Genomic DNA, 26,987 nt, shown 5'->3' with positions numbered 1-26,987 from the left:
CACTTTCCATGGATATGGACCTTGATGTGCCACTTTTTCTCTGAGGCACACAAGTGTTGCTGGCTCAATTCAAGCAAGTCTTTGGGACACAGTTTGGATATCCCACATCTGATGTTACGGTGCAGGATTCCTCTGCATCAGTGTATCTGAGCATCAGGGCATCCTGATGCTCAGATACACTGGATAGTCTTTTCTGTTACTTTTTTCCCTAAATAACTGCTTTCACAATTAAAAAAAAAAAAAAAAAAAAAAAAAGTTGTTCCAGAAGTTGAAGAAGATCTGAAGGGGAAAGGTTTAAATCTTCATGTAGAAGCAGTTGCTAGAGCATCCCTTTTCTAAATGCCATAAAAAGCCAAGGATGTAAATATTCAGTAAAGCCCTGCATTTGGAAAAACATGCTGAACTCAACAAGAATATGGACACAGGATGCAGGAAATAAGTAATCATGCAGCAGCTTCCTATACATTTATTTTAGTAATTGTTCAAATAGTGACACTGATTGCTCAGTTTGGTAGTTACACAAAGGGGAACTGGAGCTGAACTGTGTGGCTTTTTTGCAGAATTCAAATGTAGAATGAGCCCAGATACTCTGTTACTCTGCACGAGAGACTGATTTTTCCTGTGCTTCTGTTTCTAATTATAATCTTTATTTGTAATTACATCTTTAATTATTTTTATTTCATAGTTATTGCTGGTAATTATGTGTTATATGTGCATATGCTTGTTTATTTGTTTTTTAAAGAGAAAGCCTTCTTCTCATGAGCACTCCTCTTATTTATTATTAATGATAAGATTAGATTTTGCCTTCATTCATACTTTAGTAATGATATTACTATTTCAGAATGTTAAAAACAAGACTGATCAGCAAGACTAAATTGCTCATACTTGAAGATACTTGTGCATGTGTTAAAACATGGTTTGATGGCAGAATTTAATCTTTTAATCACTTACAAAGACTAATACCTCCTCAACCTTCCTATGTTATGGCAAAATCAAGTCAGACAGCTTTCAGTCATGAAAAGAATTTCCCCTTGACTCACTTTGAATGTTGTTGCTACTTCACACTCAAAACAAGGATTCATTTTCAGCAAATTAACATTTTGTTCAGTCCTAAATTAGCTTGCCCCTAGCTAATCGAGATAAAAGGGATATATCTTTCATGTCTAAATTAAAGAAATCACAACCATTTGTTAAGAAGACAACAGTAAAACTGGGATGTAAAAAACAGTTTTACTTAACACGTGTACCATACCTTTAAAGAGAACAGCTTCCAAATAACAGCCTGCAGTTATTAGTTCTAGAGAGGTGGAAATAAGATACTCACTTCACCAAGGAAGTCATTTGAGGAAAATCTATCATAATCCCACACAGTCACTTCCAGTGTTTTCTTTTTCAACTGCAATTCAAGGAAAAGGATAATAAAATTAATAAACTTCAGATCACGTCTTTATGATTGTTTCTATGGATTATTTCCTCCATGTATCCTTTTTCATAGAGACAGGTAGGTAATATTCACCTTTTCACCAACCTTGTTCTGAGAAAAATAATTTGGCACTATTATTTGTTATTAAGCCAGATAGGCTTGGGCTTGGCCCTATTTTAGGAATTCCCACAAGTTGTTTTGCGCAGAATTTATGCTCACTACAAGAGTCAAACTGATTTTTAAGGCCCCATTTTTTGTTCCTGCAGTTTTCCTCATCACCAGATCTGTCTGAACGCAGACATCTGCCCGAAGTGCATTTGAGTGTGAATTTCAAATGTAAGATATCAAACACCCTATTCACATAACCTCATCTGTGAAGACCAGGCTTTAACGCCTGCAGAATCCAGTGTAGTCAGTGAGAGTCTGCAAGTGATCCAGGCATACAGACAAGTTGTACTGCTGGGTATTAATGACAGCTCTCAAAACCCATTATCTGCAGATCTTGTTAGGCATGATAGCTGTGTCAAGCACTCTTCTAAAGACCACAGTAAGAAACAAGTAAGCTTTATATCACAAGAGAGCACAAGACAGAGAAACTGTTTACCAAAGTAGTTGACCTTATTGTAAGGACTGACCTGAGCATTTTTCCAGGGGTCTCTGAGGACACGTAGGGGCAGGATTGATTACTGATTTTGCGTGCTAGGGCAAAAGGCTGTAAGGCGGCAGCAAAGACAGTAATAAACTCATGTGGCTTGAAAGAGAGAAGGACAAAATCCTGCTGGTTGTAGGGTGCCTACAAAGTCAGGCTGAGAGGTTATAAATGAAGAATGGAAGATTACTGAGGAAAAGAGGACTCTTCACATACTTGAATAAAAGAATTCAGAAGAAGAATTCTTATGTGATAGTTGAGGTCATCATCCTAACAGAAGCAACCTGTTCTGTTAATTGGCTGCTGGGCACAGAGGGACAGCAAAGGATCAAGTCATTGCTCAAAACGATAAGCTATACCAATTATTGTACATATTGAATATCCATGCAATGAAAGCACTCTTGGCTATTTAAAGAACCACAGAATATTCTGAGTTGGGAGTGAGTCACAAGGATCATTGAGTGCCACTCTTAAGTGGATGGTTTGTACATCCAGGATCAAACCCACAGCACTGGTGTTATTAGTACCATGATCTCATCAATTTGCTTCCATTGCCCCTTCTCTTCATCCAGACTAAAACAGACTAAAACAGTTCCTAGCAACCTGCAATTGCCTTTAAGTGATAATTTAATCTCATCATTATGTATTCAGAATATCATCTGCTCCCAGCCAACTTTGGAAAAATGCGCAACTATGCAAAGCCAGTGTCTATGAAAAGAAAATTTAAATCAGCATATCCTGGAAAACCCACACAAAGGGGAATTAAACTATTTTTAGCATCAACAATGCACTCTTTAAGCAGGCAGCAGTACGACTTGAAACCTAAGATTTAAAAAAAAATATTTGAGAGCAATTGTTTAATCTTTCTGTTTTATTCTTACATAATTAAGCAATATTCTTCTTAAGCATTCATTTAAAAAATATCCTGCAAGAATGAACAAAAAGATTATTTTTTGAAAATTTCTTACATAATATTTCTAAAGCTGATTTCCTTGACTGAATAAAATAACTTTTCTTTGCTCTTCCAAGACAGTATTGAAAATGCAACATGAAAAATAACCTGAAAATGTGAGCAGAACATCCATTGGTCCATAATGCTTTTGGCTTCCTGGATGATACAATTTTATGCCAGGTGCTATATTAAGTATATGTATTTTACCATTTAAAAGAGAGACCAGAAATACTTTTCAGAAATGTATTGTCACAATTGTTGCTATTTTGAGAGGAGATTTCTTCTTGATGACCATGCAGGGACAGAGAGAAAAATACATAGATCCAGGAAATGGGGGAAAATCCCCTAAGGTTTGAAGAATTTTTGAAAGAAAGGGGAAAATAGAAAAGATTTTCAAACAACTGCAGCCCTATTTTGCTAGCTTCTTTGCAATAATGTGATAACAAAATTTTGATGAAAACTTACAGCAGACTATACTTCTTTGCAAAATCTATTTTAAGTTTAAAATCTTTCAGTTTAATAAAGCTTTTATAAAATGTTATGACAATGAAAAACCCTGGAAAGACCTTTATTAGGCAGAGTGCATGAAATGAGTTTCAAAGCAGAGGAAAATTTGCTTCTCTGAAGATATATCTATGTGCCACTGTGGTGGCAAAGAGCACTAAATGGCTGCTGATTTTAAAAGCAGTCATTTCACCTTCACAGTTCTGCCTTACTGCATAAGGGTTCTGCCTTACATCAATCAGTTTTAGGTTGTGAATCCTGAAGTTCTGATGCTCATCAGGAATATGACAGACAGCAATACTGAAATGGGCTGCAGGAACCCTCTATCTGTCTGACCATGGCTTTATGCAAGTAGGCAATGTACCAACAGGAAAATTAGTGTCCAAAAAGAAGGAACACAATTTCCACACATTGGGAAGGTCATCTGAGTCCCAAACGTACTCTGAAAAAAGTGTTGCCAAACAATTTCAGTCTTAGCATTGTGGGAAAAAAAAAGTAGCAATAAAATAAAATAAATAAAAATCCACCTAGAAGCACATAACTGCATGTGAACTCCAGTGAGCTTTAGTCTGTCTAGGGACAGCCATATTTTTAAAGAAAAAGAAGGAATTTGCAGAAACAGCCATTGTGAAAAATATTGTCTCTTATGGAAGGCTTAACCAACCCCACAGGTACAGAAGGGTTTGTTTCTCATTTTAAATGTCTGGATGTTATGGATAGTGTCTGCCTGTGTAGCGAAATATGCACTAATTAAAATATTTGGCACATATTCCTTGGAAATTTCATACTAGGATTTCCATTAGGAAAGAAATAATTTTAATGCAGCTTGCTTTTTCCTCTATGTTAAAAGCATATGACTATAATTACTTCAGAAATAATACAAAATATTGTCACTTCAGTCAGGATGTTTGATGAGTAGAAATTAATGCATTGGGTAATCCATTACAGTTATTTTTGTTTACATTCATACTTAACATTTTATTGTCCTCTTCTCTATACAGATGTACTTTGGGTATATGGGAGGACAAAAAGACTTTTTGCAGGTCACTTAGGAACTTACTTTCTTTTGTCCTAGATATTAAGTAAGATTTAGATATGAACACCTTACTGATTCATACAAAATATTTCCTTACTTTTGGATATAAGGCATAGGTTTCCACATCACTCAAAGATTTTGAAAATATTACTCTTTCTAAATATATTACCTGAAAAATACAGACATAAGTTACAGCAAAACTATTTGCTTTGTGGAATTATTTCATATAACTAAATGCTTTTATTTGCTTTCTGGCAAGTAAGAAGTTGAGGCAAAGAATGACCACCTTACAGTGTGGTCATACAGCATACCAATGGCATCACCAACAACAGAACTTACATCTTTTATCATCTTCTCCCTAAATTATTCTAATGCTTTCTTTCTTGCTCTGAGTAGGTAGTGGACTTGAGCTAGCAATTACTGCACATTTGTAATATGTGTACTCAGCCTTCCTCTCAAATTTTAATTATTTCTACTTTATTACTTAACAAAACCCTTAAATTACTAAATATTCACAGTTTAATTTCTTTTTCTGCAACTGTCAAAGCAAAATTTGCTACAAATGTGATAAAACTAATCATTCTGACCTTGAAAAGGTCTGCTTCATTTCAAAGAGTGATCTATTTTCCATAATTATTTTCACTTTAATTTCAACTAGTTTATAAAAGAGAAAAGGAAAACAAAAAAATTGTACAACCAGCTAAGGTCTAGACAGTGACGTTAAAAGAACTATATTAGGAAATATTTAATAATACTTATTTGCTGTCTGCAAGCAACTCATGCTTTGATGGAGAGAAAAAAGCACGGGGAAAAAGATATGTTTCTTTGAAGAAATACTGTTTATAAAAATTCATGAATTTATGTTTGAATGTGACTGCTAACTCTGTGCAACAGTGTATGATGAAGTTTTGCTTGTTTGGTGAACAGAACACTCATTCTCAGTTTAATGCAATTATTGTCCTGTATTTCTATTTCTATCCACAACTATTTTGAAATAGAGATTTGTGAGCGTTATGGGTACAAATGATGGTCTTTTACATGGTGAGAGGTCTTCAGATTGTAGAGGATACTTATCATCAGCATTGAATTATTTGTGATTTAGAAATGTGCTTCATTGTAGATTCTCTAAGTCAGGGCATGGAATTTTGCGGGAGAAAAGTCACACACACTGGTGTTTTAGCAGTAGATAGAAGCCATGGGAAGGTATGGAAGGAAACAATGTTCTCTGCACATAGTTCTGTGTGATAAGATGCTTAAATATAAAAGACATGTGGTGCTCAAATGAAGTTTACACATTTAAACCATAAACACTGCATAAAAGTCTCAGAAAAAGGCAAAAGGAGGGGATTTGCAAATAGAAAGCAAAAATGTAAATTATTCAACATGCAAACTAAAGGCAAATTTAATCAAATAATGGTCCAAAAACTGACATCAAAGATACAAGATTTTTTTCTTGTTATAAAGATCAGTGTCCGGGAAATCCTAGATTAATATCATCATCCGTTTGCAAAGCACCAAACAGCCACTGAATTTACAACACTCCAGCACTCTTAATAACAGCTCTGTGAAATGTCACAGCAGAACCCCCAAGAAAATTAAGAAAACACAAGAATCTTCCTTAGGTGAAAAGCTGAATTTGGAAATATTGTAAAGACTTACCAAACCCTTTTGTCAAACGAAGAAAACTTAGGGTTTGTATTGCAGTGAGGCAAACATCAGTGTGGTTTTTTTTTGATGCTTTAATTGTCAAATAGCTACCATTTACAAAACCCTGCATGAAGCAGTAAGAAAACCCCATAAAACCACCACCTACAACACCACACCTCTGAAGGAAATCTGAGTTACTGCTATTAAGCCCACATGTGTGGATTACATGAGCAACAAGGCAATTCCCTCTGTGGGAAGGGTTTTGTTCCAAGCAAAAATGAGTATCTTAATCTATGTCTCTCAATGGACAAGAAGAAAGAAAAATGAAATTCTAAATTGGGAAGATTGTGTTGAGGTCTTGGGGTTGTGATGGAGAAGAATATTAAAAGCATTGGGAAATCTATTCACTAAAGAGCCTGGTTATTATTCTGGGCTTTTTTACAAGTACTGAAAGATTAAATGGCAGTGTAAAGTGAAGTTGAAAGTATCAAGAACAAAACAGAAAGAAAGGAGAAAAGATTCAGGACTGCATTCAAATCCAGTACTCTATAAAACACACTTCATAATTCTAAAAAAATGAACTGATCGTTATTTTGCCACTTATATCTTTTTCAAATTGTTAAAAAGTCCTTTATGAGAAGAGATGGAGGAGTAGAGGACTCGATTTCTTCACACTGCTTCAGAAGCACAGTTGGAGTTAGGAAACCACCAAGAAACAGAGAAGACTCTGCAGACATCCTTCCCAGATGTGAGTTAAATCTTTCTGTGACAAGGAAATCAAATATCTTCTAATTTTTTCATGTGATTCATGAAATTGGTGATAAATCTAAAAATGTATATCTATGTTTTATACATATTTTTAATATAAAAATTGTAGAAACTGTGCTTTGTGTTAGCTTGCATGGATGTTAGAACAAAGAGTGACTATAATTTCTGCATCTACTTCAGAAACTTATGTCTTAATTTATCACCTTATTAATTTATTCCATTATAATTTTTTAATTGTCACATCTGTACTTCTAACATGATTATGAGTGTAATCCCCACAAATTACCATTTTAATGAGTAGAAGGGCAAGAAAAGAGTTTTTCCATAGGAAGCTCTATCAGAGAGAAGGAAATAATTCCGAATTTCTCCTGAATCTGGCAATATTTTACAGGGGGTAAGAGAATTGCCAGTAGCACTGCTCCCTTCACAGTGAGCACTGCAGACCAAAGGAGCAAATAGCACTGAAGAGCACCACCAGTCACGCACCTGCTCCACGGAGATATTTTTATAAATGACTGTCTGATTCCACTCAGGATTCAAGCTTTTCTGTATGTACTTGGTTCTCCGCTTGTACTCAGCACTGGATTTGAACAAATGAACAGAACATTACATTAGTGATCTTTTGTTTCCTTCAGCTTTAATACAAAAGAATCCCAAAACACCCACAAACCAAAAACCAGAAAAAGAAAAGAGCTGTATCTTTCATTTCTGCAGCAATTCAGGGTTACGAGAGGACAATGACAGCCTTTGGGATGTTTTCTTTAGTATGCTTTTATGAGATAGTCTTTTAAAACATCTCCTGACTCTTCAGCAGGCTTGCTCTGCCTTAAACCATTTCAAGATAAAGCATCAGTCAGCACATGCACATAGACTTTGTCCTCTCATTGTAGGTATTGGGCTCTGATTATAAATTGAGGTGATAATGCATTGATTTCTTTTCCATGACCATCTCATTAACACTTTAAAGTAGCACAAATTCATTATATTTATAGGTTGCAATCTCTAATTACAGGAATCCCATCTCACAAACACATTTAATGAATGCCACAAAGTAACTAATATCCTGTTAATGATTGAAATACTAATTTCTTATTGATCTTGTTCTCTGCCTATCCCTTTAACTGTATTGGAAAGAAACATAAAAGTGCATCAGGATCACTTTTTTTTTTTCTTTTGTCAATAGCCAAGAACAAAGGTTTGGCTGCGTAGTCTGTTTTAAAAATAATTCACTAATGCTTTATATTGTACTTCACATTTCCTGAGTGTGGAGAAAGGAATGCACTAATCTTAAACAGAATATGGATTCATCTAGCTCTGTGAGTTTTGATGTTAGATTTTCTTGCATTCCAATTTTAATTTAACATAAATTTTAACGGAAAACTCAAAAAGCTGAGTAGGAGAACATGAGAATCTTTTAATACTTTGAAAAACCCACAAGATTTAAGGTAAAGAAACTCATTTTGTCAATATGAAAGTATATACCTGCTACATCTATTACTAAACAAAATGTTCCCAAGACTATTTTTCAGCACTAAGACAAAATGGCACAACATAATTTGTATATGCCATATTAGGCTCTTTATGGTTCCCCTACAAGTATTTTGGTAGTATACTATTCTCACTTCTGATTTAACTGTTTTGGTTCACAATATTTCATGGTTCTAGACCTAATGTACTAATTCCTTTCCTATGAGATTAACTGAGAAGGATCACTCAGGAACACATTTAATCAGCCAGTCCCTAATGATGTACCATAGCTGGTACCAGGTTGGAACAGTTCTGATTTATGTTTATGTGAATGATACATGTGCTTTACTGGCACACATATATGTTGATATGGGGACTTCAGCACCAGCAGTTTCACTCTGTGAACTCAGTTCTGCTGTGCAGTGATCCCATCTAATTAATCTGGTTTGCAGAATGGCTTTAATCTCCAAAATAAGGTGGCTCTATCCAAGCTGCCTACTAGCCTGATATCTCAAAGTGAAAGGGATTTGCAGCTATTGTTCCTCTAATTTTTTTCTCTAGCCATTCTGTGTATTTCCACATATTTTCTTGGATATCTTTCTATCTACTGTTTTTCAGATTATTGAAAAATGTGGATGGTTTTGGGACCCATGAAACAAAGTTTCTATTCACCTCTGCTTATGAGAAGAAGCAGCAGCTCCCCTGAGTTCAGGGAGTTCTATCAGCCATAGCACAGCATGGCAAGGGTGATTTAAAATCTAGGGGGACCAAGACCATATGAAAAAGAAACTCACACAAAGCTATTTCTTTGCATATCTTGGAAAGAAAGCTGCAATACAAAAACTGAATCCATTTTGAAATGAGATTTTGATGGCAAATAGTATTGAGTAATGCAGTTAAAATTCTACAGCACCTCAGCAGCTTTCTTTTCCCACTCTCTGGTAGGAGAAAAGCATCCCCTGCCTAGAACATCCTGTTTAGGTGTCCTATGACCTACTGGTTTTAGGGAACTGCTATACTTTCATTTTTTAAAGAAAATAGGAAAGAATCCTTTGCGCTCTCAGCCAACAAAATGACACCAACATTCCCTTTCCTTTCTTGGATCTCCTTTTGCAGTAGTAGAACTTCATCACCTTTTCAAAGTTTCTGATTCTTTTTTGAAGAATGTGAGAAGGTGATTCATGCAGCATTGCGTTCCAGAGCTTGCAAAAGATGAAATGGTTGTTAACGTGGCAGCTCTGAAATATTCCCAGTGAAGTCCATGGAATATTTGGATCCAAACTGTAAGGGTGAGCTGAGCCCACACCCATGTAGTATGGTCTGTATCTATGGTCTGTGTCTGCTGCAGAGGGAGGCAGGAGACCTTGACCTCTTCTAGGGAGGTGCAGAACCAGGCTAAGGGATGGCAGATGAAGGTTTCTAGGCCTCTGAAGGGAAGGATCTGGCAAACACATTGAGTTCATACCCCTGATGCTCCTTCTCCCCAACAATCAACAGAGTAACAATTAACAGATTAGCAGATGTAGATGCTTTAATAAAATGCATTCATTAAACCAGTCACTGGTATGTCACTTAATATGAAATAATTAGCATTTGAAATTCAAAGAGTATACTGTGTGAAAAGATACAAACAGCATATCTCTTTTATTTAGATTTTCTCTCTGATTCCTTAATTATAATTTATTAACATATAATAAAATTTATTAAGCATGATGAAAAAGGCATAATAGAATAACTGTGTTAAAAAGTGTAATAGAATACCGATATGAAATGTGTAATTTTAACACATTCATTAAATAATTTTAGTAATTAAAAAAGAGATTATAGAAATCTGTTTATTGAAATTAATCTGCTCACTTTTTTAGTCAGGGTATTACTTTTAAACAAATTTAAAACTGGATTTGGAATATTTCTTATGCGCTTAGCCTGGGCTGATATAAGAATATCTTGAGAATTGAGCTTTGCCTTATGTTTCCAGGACAAACAAAGCACTCCTAATTTTTATAATTAAATTTTAAGTTTGTTTACCACAAATAACCACTTATGTGGTCAAGCAGATTTAATTGTCCATCTGGGCAATTATCTAGAATTATACCTGGCTTTAATGTCTATACACTGTGCAAGGTAAATAGAGAAAAATATTCCATTTCTTTACCAAACAGAGTCTGTTTCTCTTGACAGTAACACCTTTCAAAATCCTGATAGAGGTTCACATTTAATTATTTTTCAACTTTCAGTGAGTGAGAATGAGGTTTTAGATATCTCTGAACTAAATTCTTCCAGACTTCAAAAGACATTTTGCTTGTCATCAGTTTCATCTTAGAATAATACTACACAAAGGAGCATTACCTACTTTTTTTCCAGTTCCTGAAATGACCTAATTAGTAAATGAAAAACAAAACCATTCCACAGTTTCATGCCATCAGAACTCAAGAGAAGTCTGCAGTTCAATGTACAGGCTCACTGTCTCATTCATGCATACAGAAAATGAAATAAAGTTGGAAGATAACACACTCTACCTGGCATTTTGGACAACCATGACTTGTCTGCACATCCAGAATTTACAGAGTTAGGAACACAGAGGAAGCAGCATAAGAGAAAATGAGAACAGAGATGGAAGAAAACATGAATAATGGGTAGTTGCTAGTATTAGAACCAAAGGAAATAGAGGCGTTAGGAATAATAAGAAGTCTAGCATGGACTGAACTACAAATAAAAGTTATTCAGTAGCAACCCAAGTTTCTATTTTCCAAAAAAAGTCTGGGACTTTTAAGAAGCTCTTAATTTTAATTATTCCCTAAAGGCAAAACTATACAGTGGCATGTTTTTAAACAATAAACCCAAACAAAAGTAATATCAAATTCTTCATAATCTGGCAACAAGTTTAAACTGATATGTCATAGGATGAATATGCCTTTAGTTCAAAGTCTTGTTTCCATATCAGTGAATGTACCTGCAAAATTCCCACTAAGAGTGATTTGACAAACATTTTATGAGACTCTTAGGTGCATTTAAAAACTTCCCAAGCTTAAGCCCCTCTTCCCCTTACATTCAGCAATAGTTTTGGGCCCAGTGCTACTGAACAATATTGAATATTGTATAGCTGGAATTAGCAAGTCACAAAAGGAAATGTTTGGCTTTGTTTGTACCACTCGTGCATTTAGTGGTGCTTGCCCATTCACCAAATGGTGAGCTGCAACCTGAGCATCCACTTTCATGTTAGTCTGAGTAGAATAGAAACACAGATTTTTATTTGCATTGCTGTATCCTAAGAGTCTTTTAGTGTGAGCATTGCTACACAAGCAGGGGAGTTTCCATGAATCTGTCTTTGCAATATAGAGTCTGATCCATCACCTTAATTTTAGATATATCTATTGTGTCACTGAAATAAGCAGCATGATTATAACCATGTATTCTTATGCATCCTCCATGTACATATGACATTCTGTAACATTAGGAAAAAAAATAGTTATAATACTGCTCATAGAGAAACATATATTTTAAAGGAAGTAATAATGAGCTATTTGTAATTAGAGTAAAAAAATCAATGATCTGTGAAAAAGTGTTTAGTGACTTGTATAGTCATTAAATATAAAATTAGCAGTATTTCTAAAACCATATCTTCACTCTTAAAAAAAAGTGCCATAAAACACAGGTGGAGATTTATTTTTTTTTTTTTTCTGACCAGTACTTCTTGGCTTTTTTATTTTACTGCAACCTTAAATCTATCTCAGGTACTTTAATTTTTCTTGTTTGCAAATCAATCTTAAATTCAGATTGTCTTGAGCTGAAGTGACTATTCTGTGCTAAACTTAACATGCACGTTTTCGTATTACAGAAAGTATTGCATCTGTTCAGTACATTTCCATTGAGACTGTTGTTATTTGAAATGTTTTTACATGTATTGTAATTTTTAGAAGGAAACATGAAAAAAAAAGAAAACACATATCTACAGGAATGATCATAAACTTCCTAAGGTCATTAGCAAAGTATATATATTCTCCTGTGAATAGGATCTGACTCTGTATTAAAAATCCACCATTTTTGCTGGTGCTGCACCTGGATTTTCTATAGCAATAACTCTTAGTTCTGTTTATTAATAACACATAGCAAACCTGATCTATAAGAAAGTTCAGGTTAAAATTTGTCCTATACTTACCCTCTCCCTGGAAGAAGATAAACTTTAACAAAGGGGTCCGAATAGCCATTGTTGTCTCTGGGAGCAAGGTTTCTTGCCTGAAGGATGTGGATGATAAGGTTGCCAAGGTGTTTGTCATAGTTGATTTGAAGCTAGTGAATGCATTAAAACACAGTAGGGTTATTTGTTACTTTTAGTTTCTGAGTGATTCAATATCTCCTAAACCCTTTGAATAAAATGAGCTTTAGACCTCTATGTTCCCTCCAAATAGACACATTCCAGAAGTTTCTGCCTCTCTCCTGACTAGAATGAGATGCTAGATTATCACTCTGGACCTTGGAAAAAATGGAAACACCCATATTCCAATCAGGAAAGAGCAAAGGAAATTTGAACCCTTGATATTATTCTGAACAATAGCCAGTTTATTGAGTGTTAATTACACACGTCCTATCTACCTGGAGGCCAAGTCTGACAAGGATGTTACAATACTATGGAAAGACTCTTAGTACTAATATAGAAGAGAAAGCTTAATCAAGGGGCTAAAAAAATTCAGAAACCTATAGGAAGTTAGGCTTCAGTTGTTCTGCTGTTCTCTTTTTGAGTGTTTTAAAAGGCTGAAGTTAATTTACATAAGGAATAACCATAAACTTGGCATGGCATGGAAATAAACTGCACTGTAAGAAATCCACAGCCATTCTTGCTTCAATGTAAACAGACTGGGAATTTGTAAGGAAAACCACAATAAGTGGCCAAAGATTAAGAATTAGAATGAATTTAGCTATCCTTTTAGTCCCTTTGGGAACAGCAGCATTTTCCATTCTTCTGGTTGTATTTCATAATTCAACATTAAAGATGGGTGCAAAAATCAAGCACTGACTTGCATTAGTGACATTTTAAGGGATCGGAGTTGAATAAGAAATAAGTTAATGGAAATATTTTTCTGAAAACTTATTTCAAAGAAAAACACAGCCAGTATCAACAACAATCTACACAGAAAAAAACTACACATTTACCTGTATTTCTCCAGTGATTGGATGGGAAGCAGACTTTGTAGTTTCCGTGGGCTGCCAGATTAAAAATACATAGATTTTCAAAGTTAACTTTTTAACAGGTATAAACAGGAGTTTATACTGCTGCATTGCCACAATTTTTTAAAAAACTGTCTCCAGTTGTTGCAGTCAAAACTAATGGTTATGTATTTCAACAGCACCTAATGTCCAGCCCAGCCATTTTAATCAGCCTTTATACAGGTACAGAATTAAACAACGTAAACATCAAATCTTTACAGTCTGAGCAGACAAGGAGGCATGGGGAAAAAAAACCACAGAGCACTAATCCTGTCTAATAAACACATGAATGCTGCCAAGAGAAAGAAAGGACCATGCCACATAAACACAGCAGTATATTTCTGTCAATATGAGAAAGGCAGAGAGAGGCAGAAGTTACTCTAATTTAAACTGAATTTAGGTGAAAGTGGGTAGAAAGAGTGCAAATGGTACTAAAATGAAGAGATGTGTATTAAGTGGATTACATAATTGCAAGCTACCTCATATAATGTCTTTTACTTTATTCTGCGTTTTCTGATAGTCAATTCAGCTACAGCACTTCAAATTCCTCCCCACACTTTCTGTGACATGAAATTTAAATTTTCTGTCCTCACTTTCCTCTCTCCTTTAAACTTGTCTAAGTTTTTGACAAAAAGTAATAGAATCCTTAATGTTTCTCTCTTTCTGCCTTTTTTCTTTCCTCCTGTTTGTGGAAAATAATATCACCACTTGATTAGAATCCTGAACTCACAAAAATATGCTGTTCTGTTAAATGTTGGTGGCTTCAAGCCACTCCGGACCAACCTCTAATCTGCAAGCCATCAGTCAACCAAGAAAGCTCTGTTTCAGTAGTAGGATTTGAATATTTTTGTATTCTCTCCATATCTACTTCCTTGGTTGATGCAGCAGAAAACAAATGGTGCAAACAAGGACAAACTTCCTGTTCTCTGGAGACTGCTCTGGAAGCTGTAATTTCCTATTCCTCCAGATGTGAGCAGCTGCCTGACATTATTCCACGTAATTTGCATTTCTATCACTTTCTGAGAAGAGCAAAAACCACCTGCCTCTTTTGTGCTGCCAGATACTAAAAGAAAACCCTTCAAGGCTCTTTTAAGATGTTGGATATCAACTGCTTTAAATGAGGCCAATGAAGTGCCCACATTCCCTGCACCACAGCATGAAGTTAAGGTGATGCACTGCCCTTTTCAGGTTTGTGTCAAAGAAACATCCTCTAAATCAGTCAGATCTACAGATGAGAACTAACCAGTAGAATCCCAGCTAAACACTATCACAATGAAAACACAGGAGAAAATTAGCCCAAATCTGCCTGTTATAAGTATATATTCACTGTCTTTTTGCCTTATGCACAAGCTTTACCAGAAAAACAAACAAACAAAAACCAAAACAACCCAAAACTAAATCAAACTTGTCTGTAAATGCATTTGCATACAAAAAATAATTCTCATGAAAAATTTTATAATCAGCTTCTCTTGGTACCTTACAAAGCTTTTAAAGAAGTTTAATTCATCCAACAGCTAAAATAAGTCATCAGTAATGTTCTGAATCTGAAATTAAATTTTAGATTGATTGCAAAATACTCCTAAAATTTGTTAGGTCCTTGACAAGACTATTCAGAGAATGAATTCCACTGATTTTGCCAAAGACAGGGAGCTCCCTGAGAATCATGCAATCTTTCAAAGTAGGGCATAAATGGTTTATATTTCTCATACTTTACCTCTACAAATGGATTTTATTATACTTAATAGTTCTGACCTCACACTGTACTAGCACTGACAATACTGATACCACCAAAAATGACATGGAGATAGCTGTGCTGTGGCTACAAGATCACTGCCAGCTAGTCTAAATGCCCTCATTTTTCATGAGTTGAAATAGCAAGAGTTTGTTCACTCCGAATGTCATCTAATATGGAATGTAGGAGTACGGATAATGTAGGAGGAGTTCATGGAGAAGGGAATGGGCATGATGAATTTATATTGAGACTTCCAAAGGTGGTTAAGCTGCAGTTAGTAAAGTGGACACTGTAAAAATAAATGTGCACATTTATGTTTCTATATTATTGTTGAATCACTGTATCATTTACAAGACTGTGATTCAATACATAAAATATTCTGTTTTCTCTGATGTCAGCAGATCTAAAACTGATCATGAAGAATTACCCATATATTTTAAAGAAACATGAATAATTTAGGCTGAAAGAGACCTTTCAAGGCCATCTGCTCTAACCCCAAGCTCAGAGCTGGGCCATCTTTGAAGCTGGATCCGTACTGAGAGGCAGAGGTGCCAATAAGTAGCTTCCTTTATCACAGTCTCAGTGAGTACGAATTTGTAAAGAGGGAAAGTATTTCACAGTTGACTTTTTTTTTAGAGTTAAAGGATATGAGGATTTAAAACAAAAAGCAATCCATTCTTCATATTAAATGTTTCTATAGGTCATTTATATCCTGGATGTTATCTTAACCAAAGAATGATCATGCATTTACGCTACAAAAGAAACAGGTCTTCACAAGATATTGTCAGCTCAGGGCTTCCAAGGGTTAAATATCTCCTGTGATGGCCTAATCAGTTCCTGTTTAATTACTGTTGATACTCCCACATGCACTCACACACCCTGTGTAAGAGATGGTGCTTGTAATACCATCACACCTGCTCAAGCAGGCTGTGAAACTGGTTAATGCAAGCCTTTCATGCACTATTTACTACCACCTTCTGTAGTAACAATAAATATAGAAAATTGGCACTGCAGAATATGGTAGAGACCACAACAACATTTCTAGAGTGTATATTCTATACAAAAATCCTTTAAAAAGTAGTTGCTAAAAATAAAAACAGTTGCAAAAACAAGATCTAGGCAGTTTGGATATTTAGTCTGTCATGATACTTTGGCATTGCTGCAGCCTGCCTAGAAATGCTGTCAGCCCAAGGCAAAGAGCAGTTCCAGAAAGGATGAGCTTTCTCTTCTAACAGAGCTCAACACCATTATAAACCTGGCCTGAAGTCAATGAACAGAGACTATACAAGTCAACAAGAGCTATGTTTGTTATGAAAGAAATGCCTCTCAACATCATTTTCACAAATAAGCAAATAATGTTTAGATATTTACCTGACTATTTCTGACTTTTGCATCTCCTACATAAAGGCATTAGTTCTAATAACTTTTGTTTCATCTTTATAAGCCTAGAGCTGAATTTTCATAAAAGAATTCTAAATTCTATGTGAAGCACTACACCTCTCATGGGGGCACTGGCACTGTGCCAGTGTCAACCCATGACAGTGAAGCAGGAAATTCAATTTATGCATCTAACTTTAGGTGACCTGCTACAGTGCCAAAGCTGGGAACCCAGTCTCCTCAAATAGGCAGAATGGGTCACCTCTCCAGGATATAATGAACAGCAAGGACTTACTGATCTCCATACACTGTGAATTTAGGAGTGTGATTCATCTCACCAAATATGAGATCTGCATTTCAGTGTAGATGGTGGCACATGCACTAAGAGCCCTGCTCTCTGCATGCAGTGCCTGCACTGTGATGCAGGTTACACCCAATCTCGGCAACTGTACTTCAGAAAATTAATATTCTCAGTGGTAAAATCCTTGCACATAGCAAACAAGTTCATATGTAAATGTATACAATATCCAGAGTATGCTGTAGTGAATCCAACCATTGACCTAAGGATTAAGCAATTCTGCCACATCCCTGAAGTTAGATCCAGCAAATATTGGCATATGGATTTAACTTTTGCATCACACGCCTGAATTAGTTTGTGGAAAGTCTATGGGTGTTGTGGCAAGACAGAATTACTGTCCAAACCAAACTGATCAATAAATATCTTCCCAGTTTGTACTAAACTGCTGGATGAAAAAGATTTTTTTGTTTCCTCTCATATGAAAGTTATGTTGGCATATCAAAGAACTGTCTGCAATGAGCAGACACCAGTTCTGGTTCTGGTTTGTGCAGCACCTAACTCATCTGTCCAAATCCCAGACATATTTTAAACAACACAAAACTAAAAACATAACTATAATGCAGTAGGAACCTGAGAGTCCCAAAAATAAATAAAGGTGCAGAGTAATAAATGTTTAGAAAGCACTTTGTTTGCAATGTGAAGATTGTAAGTGTGTCAGAAGCTGGATATTCAGGACAGCAATCAGCCCTCTTGCAAATTGTTTAAGCAAATGCAGTCTTCAAAGAACGGAGTTTCACTTCAGGTCCTGACTTTTTTGACACAAAATGCAAAAATGTGACAGATGACTTTATGATCTAGTTTTCAGTTTTAACTGTGAAAAAATGCTACTAAATTCCCACTCTTCCTTTTTTAGGTGTGCAGATGCACAAGAACTTCATCTGAGGAATGGACAGGATGTGGCAAAGAAAATGAAAAATTATGCTTGGCAAGTTCATGGGAATTAGCTAATGACAAAACACATTTTAATGGCAAATTTTGTTTTCAATCCTTCCCTGGCATTCAGAGACTTACTATTGCTATGATTATTCATAGCTTGTAACACTTTGAGCAGCAATTTAGTACAGAGAGGAAAAATTATGGTCTCAGCACTACCAGCTTCTTTAGTGGAAACAGTACCTCACCATCATGTAGGATGCACTTAAAAAGCAAGAGGAAAAAAGGCTGTAAAGGGAAGTTTAAAAACAATAATATTAGTTTGTTTTTTCTTTTTTTTTTTTTTTTTTTTTTTTTTTTTTTTTTCTAGAAAGGGACAAATCTCTTGGATGAATCATGTAATCTTTCTTTATGTCCAGATTCAATATCTTAACGGTCATATTCATTGCTACCCAGGAAATGAGTTTTCCAAGATGTGCTGGGATTTTTTGCTACACTAAAGGTGGTAAACAGGCAGTTTCTTCCTGACATAAAAATGTTCTTGCTCCATAACTTGGAAATTTCTTACCTTGCTGCTGTGCCGCTTTTTGCTCACTGAGGGAGAACCAGGCTGACCAGGGCTAGGAACGGCACTGGAGGTGGCAGAAGTGGTTCCAGAGTGGACATGAGATCCCTTTTCCACTCCTGAAGTAGCAACCAGAGGCGACTGCTGTAGAGAAACCTTTTGGAGCTCTGCAGCCAGCTGCTTGGGATCAACCCCAGGGGACTTCGCTTTATCTACTGGATTAAAGCAAGAGAGCTTTGTATTGATAATTGCCAGCACATCCAGATCCATCTTGCCACGGTACAGGGACAGCATAACAACCCTTACAAGCTTTTATGTCATCTGCCTGTATACTTTGAAGATGCAAAGGGCATCCTATGAAAAATAGACACTTTTCCCACAGCATCAACATCCCAATTCCAATCTTTGTGTGCTAGTGCTACTTACTAGTGCTCTTTACCTAAAAAGCTTTCTGAGGTACTTCTAGGTGAAGAAAAACAGGCTTTGCTGATCATGTTGAACCAAACTGGAGCAAATTACACTTTTAAAGACTCATTCGTTGTTTGAAACTGGTCCATTTTCACTAAGTATCTGAACTTCCTTGTAACTCATTTTACTTTTTTTTAAATCAACTGGACATTGAACAGAACTTCTCCTGAGATAATTTACACAAAAATAAAGAGAAAAAAAGCCTCAAAACTTTACTAGCAGGAATTAATCAAAGAAGAAAAAAATGTAAACAAATGAAGGCTGAAAGCCCTGATTCATCATTCCTACATTACTCACACCTTTGTGAGGCATCTGTAGTAGGAGTCTGATTGCCCTCTCTGCTGATCAGGAATAAGTGGGAGGAATTTACCCTTTGGAGATAGCAATTTCTATATAACATAGAAATGAAGTCAAGGAAGTTTCATATATGCTAGACTGAATAGAGTTAAAAGGATACTAGGCACAGCTTGGTTCGCAGGTTCTCAGAAGTAGGAGACCTTTAAAACAAGACTTCAGCTTTATCCTGCCTGCTAGGCTAATTCATTTTTCTTTCAGAGAAAATGGGAATGCTCCTTTCTAAAGCCCAAACAGTCTGCCAAACCTCAGAGGTAATGGCAATAACTCTACAGAGTTGTTCCAACTTAGAAACCACTACAAGATTGCCAGACTACAAGGAAACATGACTGCAAGAATGGAACAATTTTATTTTATTTCTGTTCCTTCTCATTTAGAGTTTTCTTCATTAATAAAAAAGCTGAGGTTTTCCTAGTTTTTGTTCTTTCCAAAACTGATTTCAGTGTATTTCAATGTTTTTGGTGGTTTTGATCTGCTCACAAACTAAAAAAAATGTGGGTAGCTATGCTTCAAAGCTCTGTCATACTTAGTCTTTGCTTTCAATTATTATCAATAACATCAATTTTCAGCTAAAGGTAATTTGATGGTAAGTATATTAATAGCTAAGAAATTTTACATAGTTAGAAAATGGAGCATTCAATCTAGGTAATTTAGGTACTGGTTGATAAATAAAGCAGCCACAAAACCACAGAACCCAGAGTAAGCCCACAGAATGGTTGGAAGCAATCTTCATCGGCACAGAGCTTGCTGAGGGGCTGCATTACTAGTAAGATTGTGGATGCTGATTCAAAGTTAGCTTAGGCATGACTGATACTATGACTGATACAATGACTGAAGCTTGCAGTTGTGGTATTGATTAAACAGCAGGAATTTCCCCCAAAAGCACTGCCATCATAGAACTCACATAACAAAACTGGATACTTTCTATTGCATCCCTGTGTCCAGTAAATACTGGCTTTTTGTCACTTATAGCAGGCCACAAACCTTGTATTAAGCTAACAGGTATTTTCATCGAGGTCTTTTCCAACACTGACAATTCTATGGTTCTGTGAACATAGGCCTCAGAACCTGTCTTCTTCTGGACTTGCTGCAGTTTGCTGGGAGCTTTGTTTTAGCCTCGCTGGCTGCAGCTGTCTAATGACCAGATGGCTACAACCCAAATTTGTCTGAGTTACACTTCACCTTGTATAGTGCCCATTCTTCATTATTTTGGTATAGAAATGCACAGCTGTAATTGCACTGTGCAGACTGGACTTTTTATGGCTCCAGAATAATAATGCAGTTTACAGGAGCAGAGGCCTGGGGTGGCAGCAGAGTGCTGCAAGGTTTGGACACAGGATGGCAGATGAGGTCCTGGGGACACCAGCAACTCACTGGCCAGATACTGACACAGGTGCAAACCCAGGGGCTGAGCAAAGTAAATTTGAGGGGCAACCCAAGGAAAAAGAACAACAACAAATCACATATAAACTTCACAGCATCCAGCACCCACAGATACTTTTCCTCTGGGCAGCTTTCCAGCCACTCTGCCCCCAGCCTGTAGGGCTGCCTGGGGTTGTTGTGACCCAGGTGCAGGGCCTGACATTTTGTCTTGATGAATCTCATGCAATTGGCCTTGGCCCATCAATCCAGCCTGCCCATATTCCTCTGCAGGACCTTCCTATCTTCCAGCAGATCAACACTCCTGCCCAAATTGGTGCTGTCTGCAAACTCATTGAGGGTGTACTCAATCCCCTTGTCTTGTCTTTTTATACAAGACATGGTCCCCTTTTTACCCATGGAAATATTTGGGATGTAACACCAGAGTTTACAATACTAATATACTAGCTTATATCGCATCCAATTCTCAGTTGTAATCCAGCCCTACAATATCAAAGCAACTTCTTGTCTCTCACCTGCCCTTACTGGCTCATGCAGTTCCAGGTGCTGGGGATTCTCAGAGTCCGAGAGCATGTTCAGGTCCCTAAAGAAAACAATTAGAAGCCTGAGACAAAAGAAACTCTTTCCTCATACCCTCATTATTGTATTAGGTAGGTAAATGAATAGTGGTTCATGACAGAAAGCAGCTCCCAAGCATGGTCCCTCCTTAGCTGATATATATTTGCAATGCTGTTAAAGAGCTGAGAAGAAAAGCTTCTTTTAAGGTGAAATCTTTAATGGATTTAATGCAAGTGTATGCCTTTCTCATGATGCTTAAATGACTTTCATCTAAAGGATACAGATTTCACTAGAAGTCCAGTTATTACTAAATTACCTTCTTTTTCTAACACCAGTAAGTTCAGTGAACTGTATGTTTGCCATGAGAGGAGATTGTGGCCTGACCATGGAGTTAGCATTGTTTATAAAAGCATAATAACTAGCATGTGATTCAGTTTATCTCTCCTTCTGACTTTAAGGGAAAAACAAAACAAAAAGATCTCCCACAGTCACAGTGAACTCTTGCTCATTATTACATTAGTGTTTTGTGCTAACAAAGGTTCCACCTTAACAATTGTAAATTAAAATAAAAAAAAAATTAAAAAAAACCAAAAGCCATGAAAAGCCAAAAAGAAATGGAAACAGAAAGATGGGGAAAAACTCACAGTCTTACACATATTTCTGCTTCCCCACTCTGCTGAATAATAATGCTCTGGACCTCTTCATAAGTTTTCCCGGTCAAGGGGATGCCATTCCATTCCAGCACCTGCATTCCTAAGAAGGCAAAACAGCAAGAGGTCAAGGGCTCAGATTTTGACAGAGGCATCAGTTAGACCCTTCTTGCCTTGCTTTGACAAGACAATTTGATGTGACATTCAGTGAATGTTGTTCAAATGGCACAAGACATTAGCAAAGCCCTTTCATTTCACACAGATTAGATTGCTGAATGCTATTGTCCCTTCAGCTGTAACTTACCTGCTGAAACCAGACAGGAGATTAATTCTCTCCATTTCAAAATATACATGCACTCTCCATAGTCTGGGTTGCATGATATTGAAAATTTTTTCCAATATCAAAACCATGCACACCTACCAGAATGGCAAGAAACCAAAGTTTCTGTCCTTTTTTTTTTTTTTAATGTGTGCCCTCATAATGCTATCATGGCATAGGATGTAATGTATGACATTATGAACCTCATGATAAACAGAAGTAAAATCCCCACTTCCAATATTTGAGAAAGCAGCTAAAATACTTTTATTACAAAAAAAAAAAAAAAAAGAAAAAAAAAAGAAAAAAAAAGAAAAAAAAAAGCTTTTTCAACAAAATACTATGAGCTACTTAAGCTACTATCAATACCTCACTTTAATTTAAAAGACTGGCAGGAAGAGCTTAGCTGAGTACTACTGCAGTGCCAGTATTTGGAAACCAAGTCTGATTTCCATTGGTGAGACTTTCAACAATGTGCACAGCAGCACTGCAGTCACTCACCTGGTCAGAAGGGCCACAGACGCATGAACAAAGCAATAAACTCTAAGGAAATTGAATTTCAACAGCCTCAGCTAACACAGAGATCCATTTAGGTTGTCAGTACAGGGGTATTTTCTTTTTACTGTGTGCCTTGTGGATCCATGAATGCTTAAAATCGAGCAACTTAAACACAATGAACTGATCAGACTGATAGCCCTTGGGTCTAAGAACAAAAAATGTAGGTGAGAAGCTGATTTCTCTTTTCTCAGCATGTAACTGCCATAGATATTTTGTTCAAAAAAAAAAGGTAACGTTACAAAAAAAAAAAACTTTTAGAAGTAATGCAAGTCTAATTAACAAAACGAGAAAAAAACGTATTGAGAAGACACAAGAGACGTGTGATTTTTTTTTTTCTCCTAAAATTAATTACATTCTGTCACTGGTCTTTGGTAGTCAGAACATGATAGTCACATTTCCAAAAGTTTGTATGATTCAGGTCATCTGTGTAGTTGGTAGGATATCAAAAGAAAATAGGAAGATGAGAAAACCTGTGTTACTCCATGGAAACTCTGCTGACTGAGGAAGTACTAGTAATTGCTCTGACAATCAAATATATTATTTCTTCTAGCATTCATTTCTTGCATTATTATTTTACTGGGTGAGCAACAACTTAATTTTAGCAATATCAGCTCCTACACTCTCAATAAATTTATCTTTCATTCCATCATGCGGGTGATAAATCTGTACTGTTTAACTGAATGTGGTTGTAGATACAACATTCCTATTGATAAAACAGCACAAAACAAATTATAAAATATGCAGATAGAACAGGTCTTTGTATCAGAGTTTCTGTCAACAGGAAGGCACAATATTTCTGCCAGTTTTCACCCATCTTACATGATTTCTAATATTTTCTCTCCTCTTCGGACTCATCTTTCAGACATGAGCTAGCTGCATGATTAAAGTTGAAATTGAAAGGAATCTGAAAATCATCCAAGGATTTGATTACTCTAAACACAAGTGTTGACATAGTTGATTCAAATACCGAAATATTAAATTGCACCACTGAACATCTCTTGAATTTTGTTCCCCTTTGTGACATAATGTACACTATTATAAAGCTAATCTCAGTCACTTTTAATGCAGTATTATACTGCAGCTTCCCTTATTCAGTATACCCAAGAAGTGGAAAAATTATTATCCAAATTATTATCCAAGAAGTGGAAAAACTGTTGTTTGCTGTGTCACTAAGAGTTTGTAATTATTACCAGCTCTACTTGTGTATTAAACCTATTAGTTTTCCATTCATTTTAAAGTCTCAGAACTGCTGTCATACTGAAATTTAAAAATATCTAAATATTACAATCTTATAATACAGCCTCTGATTTCAGTTGCACCATAGTTATACCCACAGATTGCTGGGGTTCATTCTCTGCTTCTTCATAGTTTGTATTATTTATTCTTATACATAATAAACAAGTTAGTTTGAATCTCATTTTTCACTGATCTAATGCTCATGTAGTAAAATGAAATTGGACTCTATAGACTAGAAACTTCAATCAGTAAAATGTGAATATTAGTATCTTTCTATATCATGTAAGAATTAAAATTCAGAAACATTACTTTGAAATCCCAGAAAGTGCTATAAAAGTTAAATGTGCATTCAGAATAAGGAGAAACAATATAAACTTGCAGTCTGATATTCAACACTAAATTACTTTATGGTCTGTTCTCTCCAGTTATTTTTGTTTTATTTCTAAACCTTTTTGATGGCTCAAAATAGGTTGATGAAAGTCAATGTGTTAATGTATTTCCCCAAACTGAATGAATCACACCAAAACTCATTATTTTCTGTCAGCACCTTAACTTCTTCTTCCATTTGTCATTCATACTCAATCTGAATATTTTCCACACATTACAATAATTATTATATAGGCAACACTCACGATTCTTAAAAATGGATATGTTGTTCATCGAGTAGAAATTATATAATGGACTCTCGTATGCCTTATGGCTGCTATACTATTATAAAATGACATTCCTAAAAGTGTGACCAAAGCAAATCAACCTTGTATTTGAGAAGTACTTGGCATTTTTTGGCAGCTATACCACCCATCACTGCCTTCAGATTTTGATACATACTGGCACATGATTCCATAGATGACCCTTCAGTGTGAACTATGCTAGAGCAACAAGTGATGATCTGCTTGTACTTGTGTGACCTAATTCATGTTCTGGCAAGTTAAATGAAGCTTAGAGTTACTGTTTATGAAAATAAGTATGATGTAAATGTTAAGTTTATAGGGCTTTCACCATTACTATCGCCCCAAAGATCAGTTTACATTAGAGTTGCAGACAAATGATCAGTTATACCATGCTGAACAAAATGTCGTGGTACATTGTAATTATTCAATGTTTTAGAAAAACAAGTGGGTTTTTTTTTGCACCATGGTGTTTGTCACAGTATATCACAGCACAAGCTGGCTCCTACTGGGCAATTAACTCAGCTAGAGACAAGAAACCCGAACGGCCCCTGGGTTGACTGACAGGAAACTCAACCTATTACATTCTGTCCTAAGCTGCAGACCTCTCGCTGGTGTGGGAGCTGGGCAGTGTCAAAGATCAATGAGCTATCCAGGAAAACTCCCTTTTTAAAGTGGGGCTCAAGGAATGAGCTCTCTCTCTTGCCACATGAACATCAGGTGAGTGGTTGTCTCTGTCTTCTACCCACTCCCCCTGCCTTCACAGTATTCACTGAAGCTACAGAGCAGAGTGTATTTACTTTGTTTTCAGTAACATCATATAAGAGATTATAATGATTTTGCCAGAGAAATTACATTCCTGTAGAATGCTCTAATTGACCTGAAAATCTTAAACATATCATTATTAGGCTGTGCTCAAAAAAAAAAAAAACAAAACAAAACAAAACAAAACAAAAAACCAAAAACAAACAAACAAACAAAAAAAAACCCAAAAAACCCCAAAAAAAACCACAAAAAACCCAACCAAAAAAAAAAAAAAAAACTCCTCTACTTTTAAAAGCAGTTTACTGTGAATTCAGATTTTTTAAAATTATGAAATAATACATGGTAGAATGAAAAAGTCCATTATTTCCAAGTCACCTTAAGATTCACCTAAAGTTAGTTAACAATGAGGCTGCAGGAATTTGTCTTTGCTCTCACTTTAATGAATGGTAAATAGCTAAAACCATTATTTTCCTGGGAGTTTAATGCCAGATATTAATTTAGACTAGTATATCTCTGCCTGCATTATATATTTATATTTGTGGATTCTAAATTCAGTGAGGTTTATTTCAATTTCTCTTTTGAGGAATAATTTATTCTTTTTTACATAAATGCAGTTCTGTTAGTCTTACTTCTTTCAGTTACATCTGTGAATGGAATGATATTTGGGTTTGAAGTTTTCCTTTGCAGAGGCAAGAATCACATGCCATGAGATGCAAACAAACAGTTCTTGTGGCAGTTACAGTGTATGTCTAAAGAATCACTCTCTCTTTATTAGTTAGCTTCTATTCTGCCTAAGAATGTAAATTATGACAGCAAACACATCAAACAACGTCTATATAAAACACTGTTCTATTGTCATCACGAGACTTCTCTCAAAGATTTTGCACTGGTCTTGGCAGTCTGAGGTCACTTGGTTTGTCCTGACTACAGAAGAGGTGACTGAGGGGATCTCCAGTCGTGGTCTACAGCTTCCTCACAAGGGGAAGTGGAGGGGCAGGTCCTGATCTCTCTGAAGCTCTGGCAGGGGAATTAAGCTGGATATTATGAAAAAGAATAGTCTTCTCATAGAAGTGGTCACAGCACCAAGATTTCCAGGAGCACTTGTACAAGGCTCTCAGGCACATGGTGTGATGCTTTGGGCTGCCCTGTGCAGGGGTAAGCATCAGACTCAATGATCCTTCTGGGCACCTTCCAGCTCAGGATATTCTATGACTATATTCTATGATTCTATGAATGAAATAGGAGTGGGAATTTAGGTATGTAGAACTCCCAGAAGAATTTTGCTGGAAGAAAAGAGTGATTCATGGCACAGAGGTTAGCATGTCATCAAGATCCTAACTCATTAAAATGCAGTTTCATAGGACACTTTGCTCAGGTAAGGAAAAGTAGCTTAAAAAAGACAAGGCAGAACCATACTTCAGCAAATCACTGACTAAATCAAAGTGCAGCCTGAAACTTTAAAAAGACTGGCAGGAAGA

The 26,987-nt window shown here is 36.1% G+C and overlaps 1 protein-coding gene across 1 annotated transcript in view; it reads right to left on the bottom strand.

Annotated features, from left to right (window-relative positions):
- PCLO (piccolo presynaptic cytomatrix protein) overlaps positions 1–26,987 on the bottom strand; it is a 316,529-nt gene that overhangs the window by 59,411 nt on the left and 230,131 nt on the right. The window contains exons 11-18 of the mRNA XM_041477704.1: positions 21,961–22,069; positions 21,274–21,341; positions 18,560–18,771; positions 13,598–13,648; positions 12,606–12,736; positions 10,966–10,992; positions 7,466–7,559; positions 1,325–1,396 (exon numbers count right to left, since the gene is read on the bottom strand). Of these exons, the coding sequence (XP_041333638.1) occupies positions 1,325–1,396; positions 7,466–7,559; positions 10,966–10,992; positions 12,606–12,736; positions 13,598–13,648; positions 18,560–18,771; positions 21,274–21,341; positions 21,961–22,069 (764 nt within the window). The remainder of the gene's footprint in view (positions 1–1,324; positions 1,397–7,465; positions 7,560–10,965; positions 10,993–12,605; positions 12,737–13,597; positions 13,649–18,559; positions 18,772–21,273; positions 21,342–21,960; positions 22,070–26,987) is intronic.

Source organism: Pyrgilauda ruficollis, unplaced genomic scaffold (assembly GCF_017590135.1).
Source record: "Pyrgilauda ruficollis isolate IOZ18807 unplaced genomic scaffold, ASM1759013v1 scaffold112, whole genome shotgun sequence".
NCBI lineage: Eukaryota > Metazoa > Chordata > Aves > Passeriformes > Passeridae > Pyrgilauda > Pyrgilauda ruficollis.
Note: the sequence above shows the minus strand (reverse complement) of the source record. Positions and strands in the feature narration are given on the sequence as shown.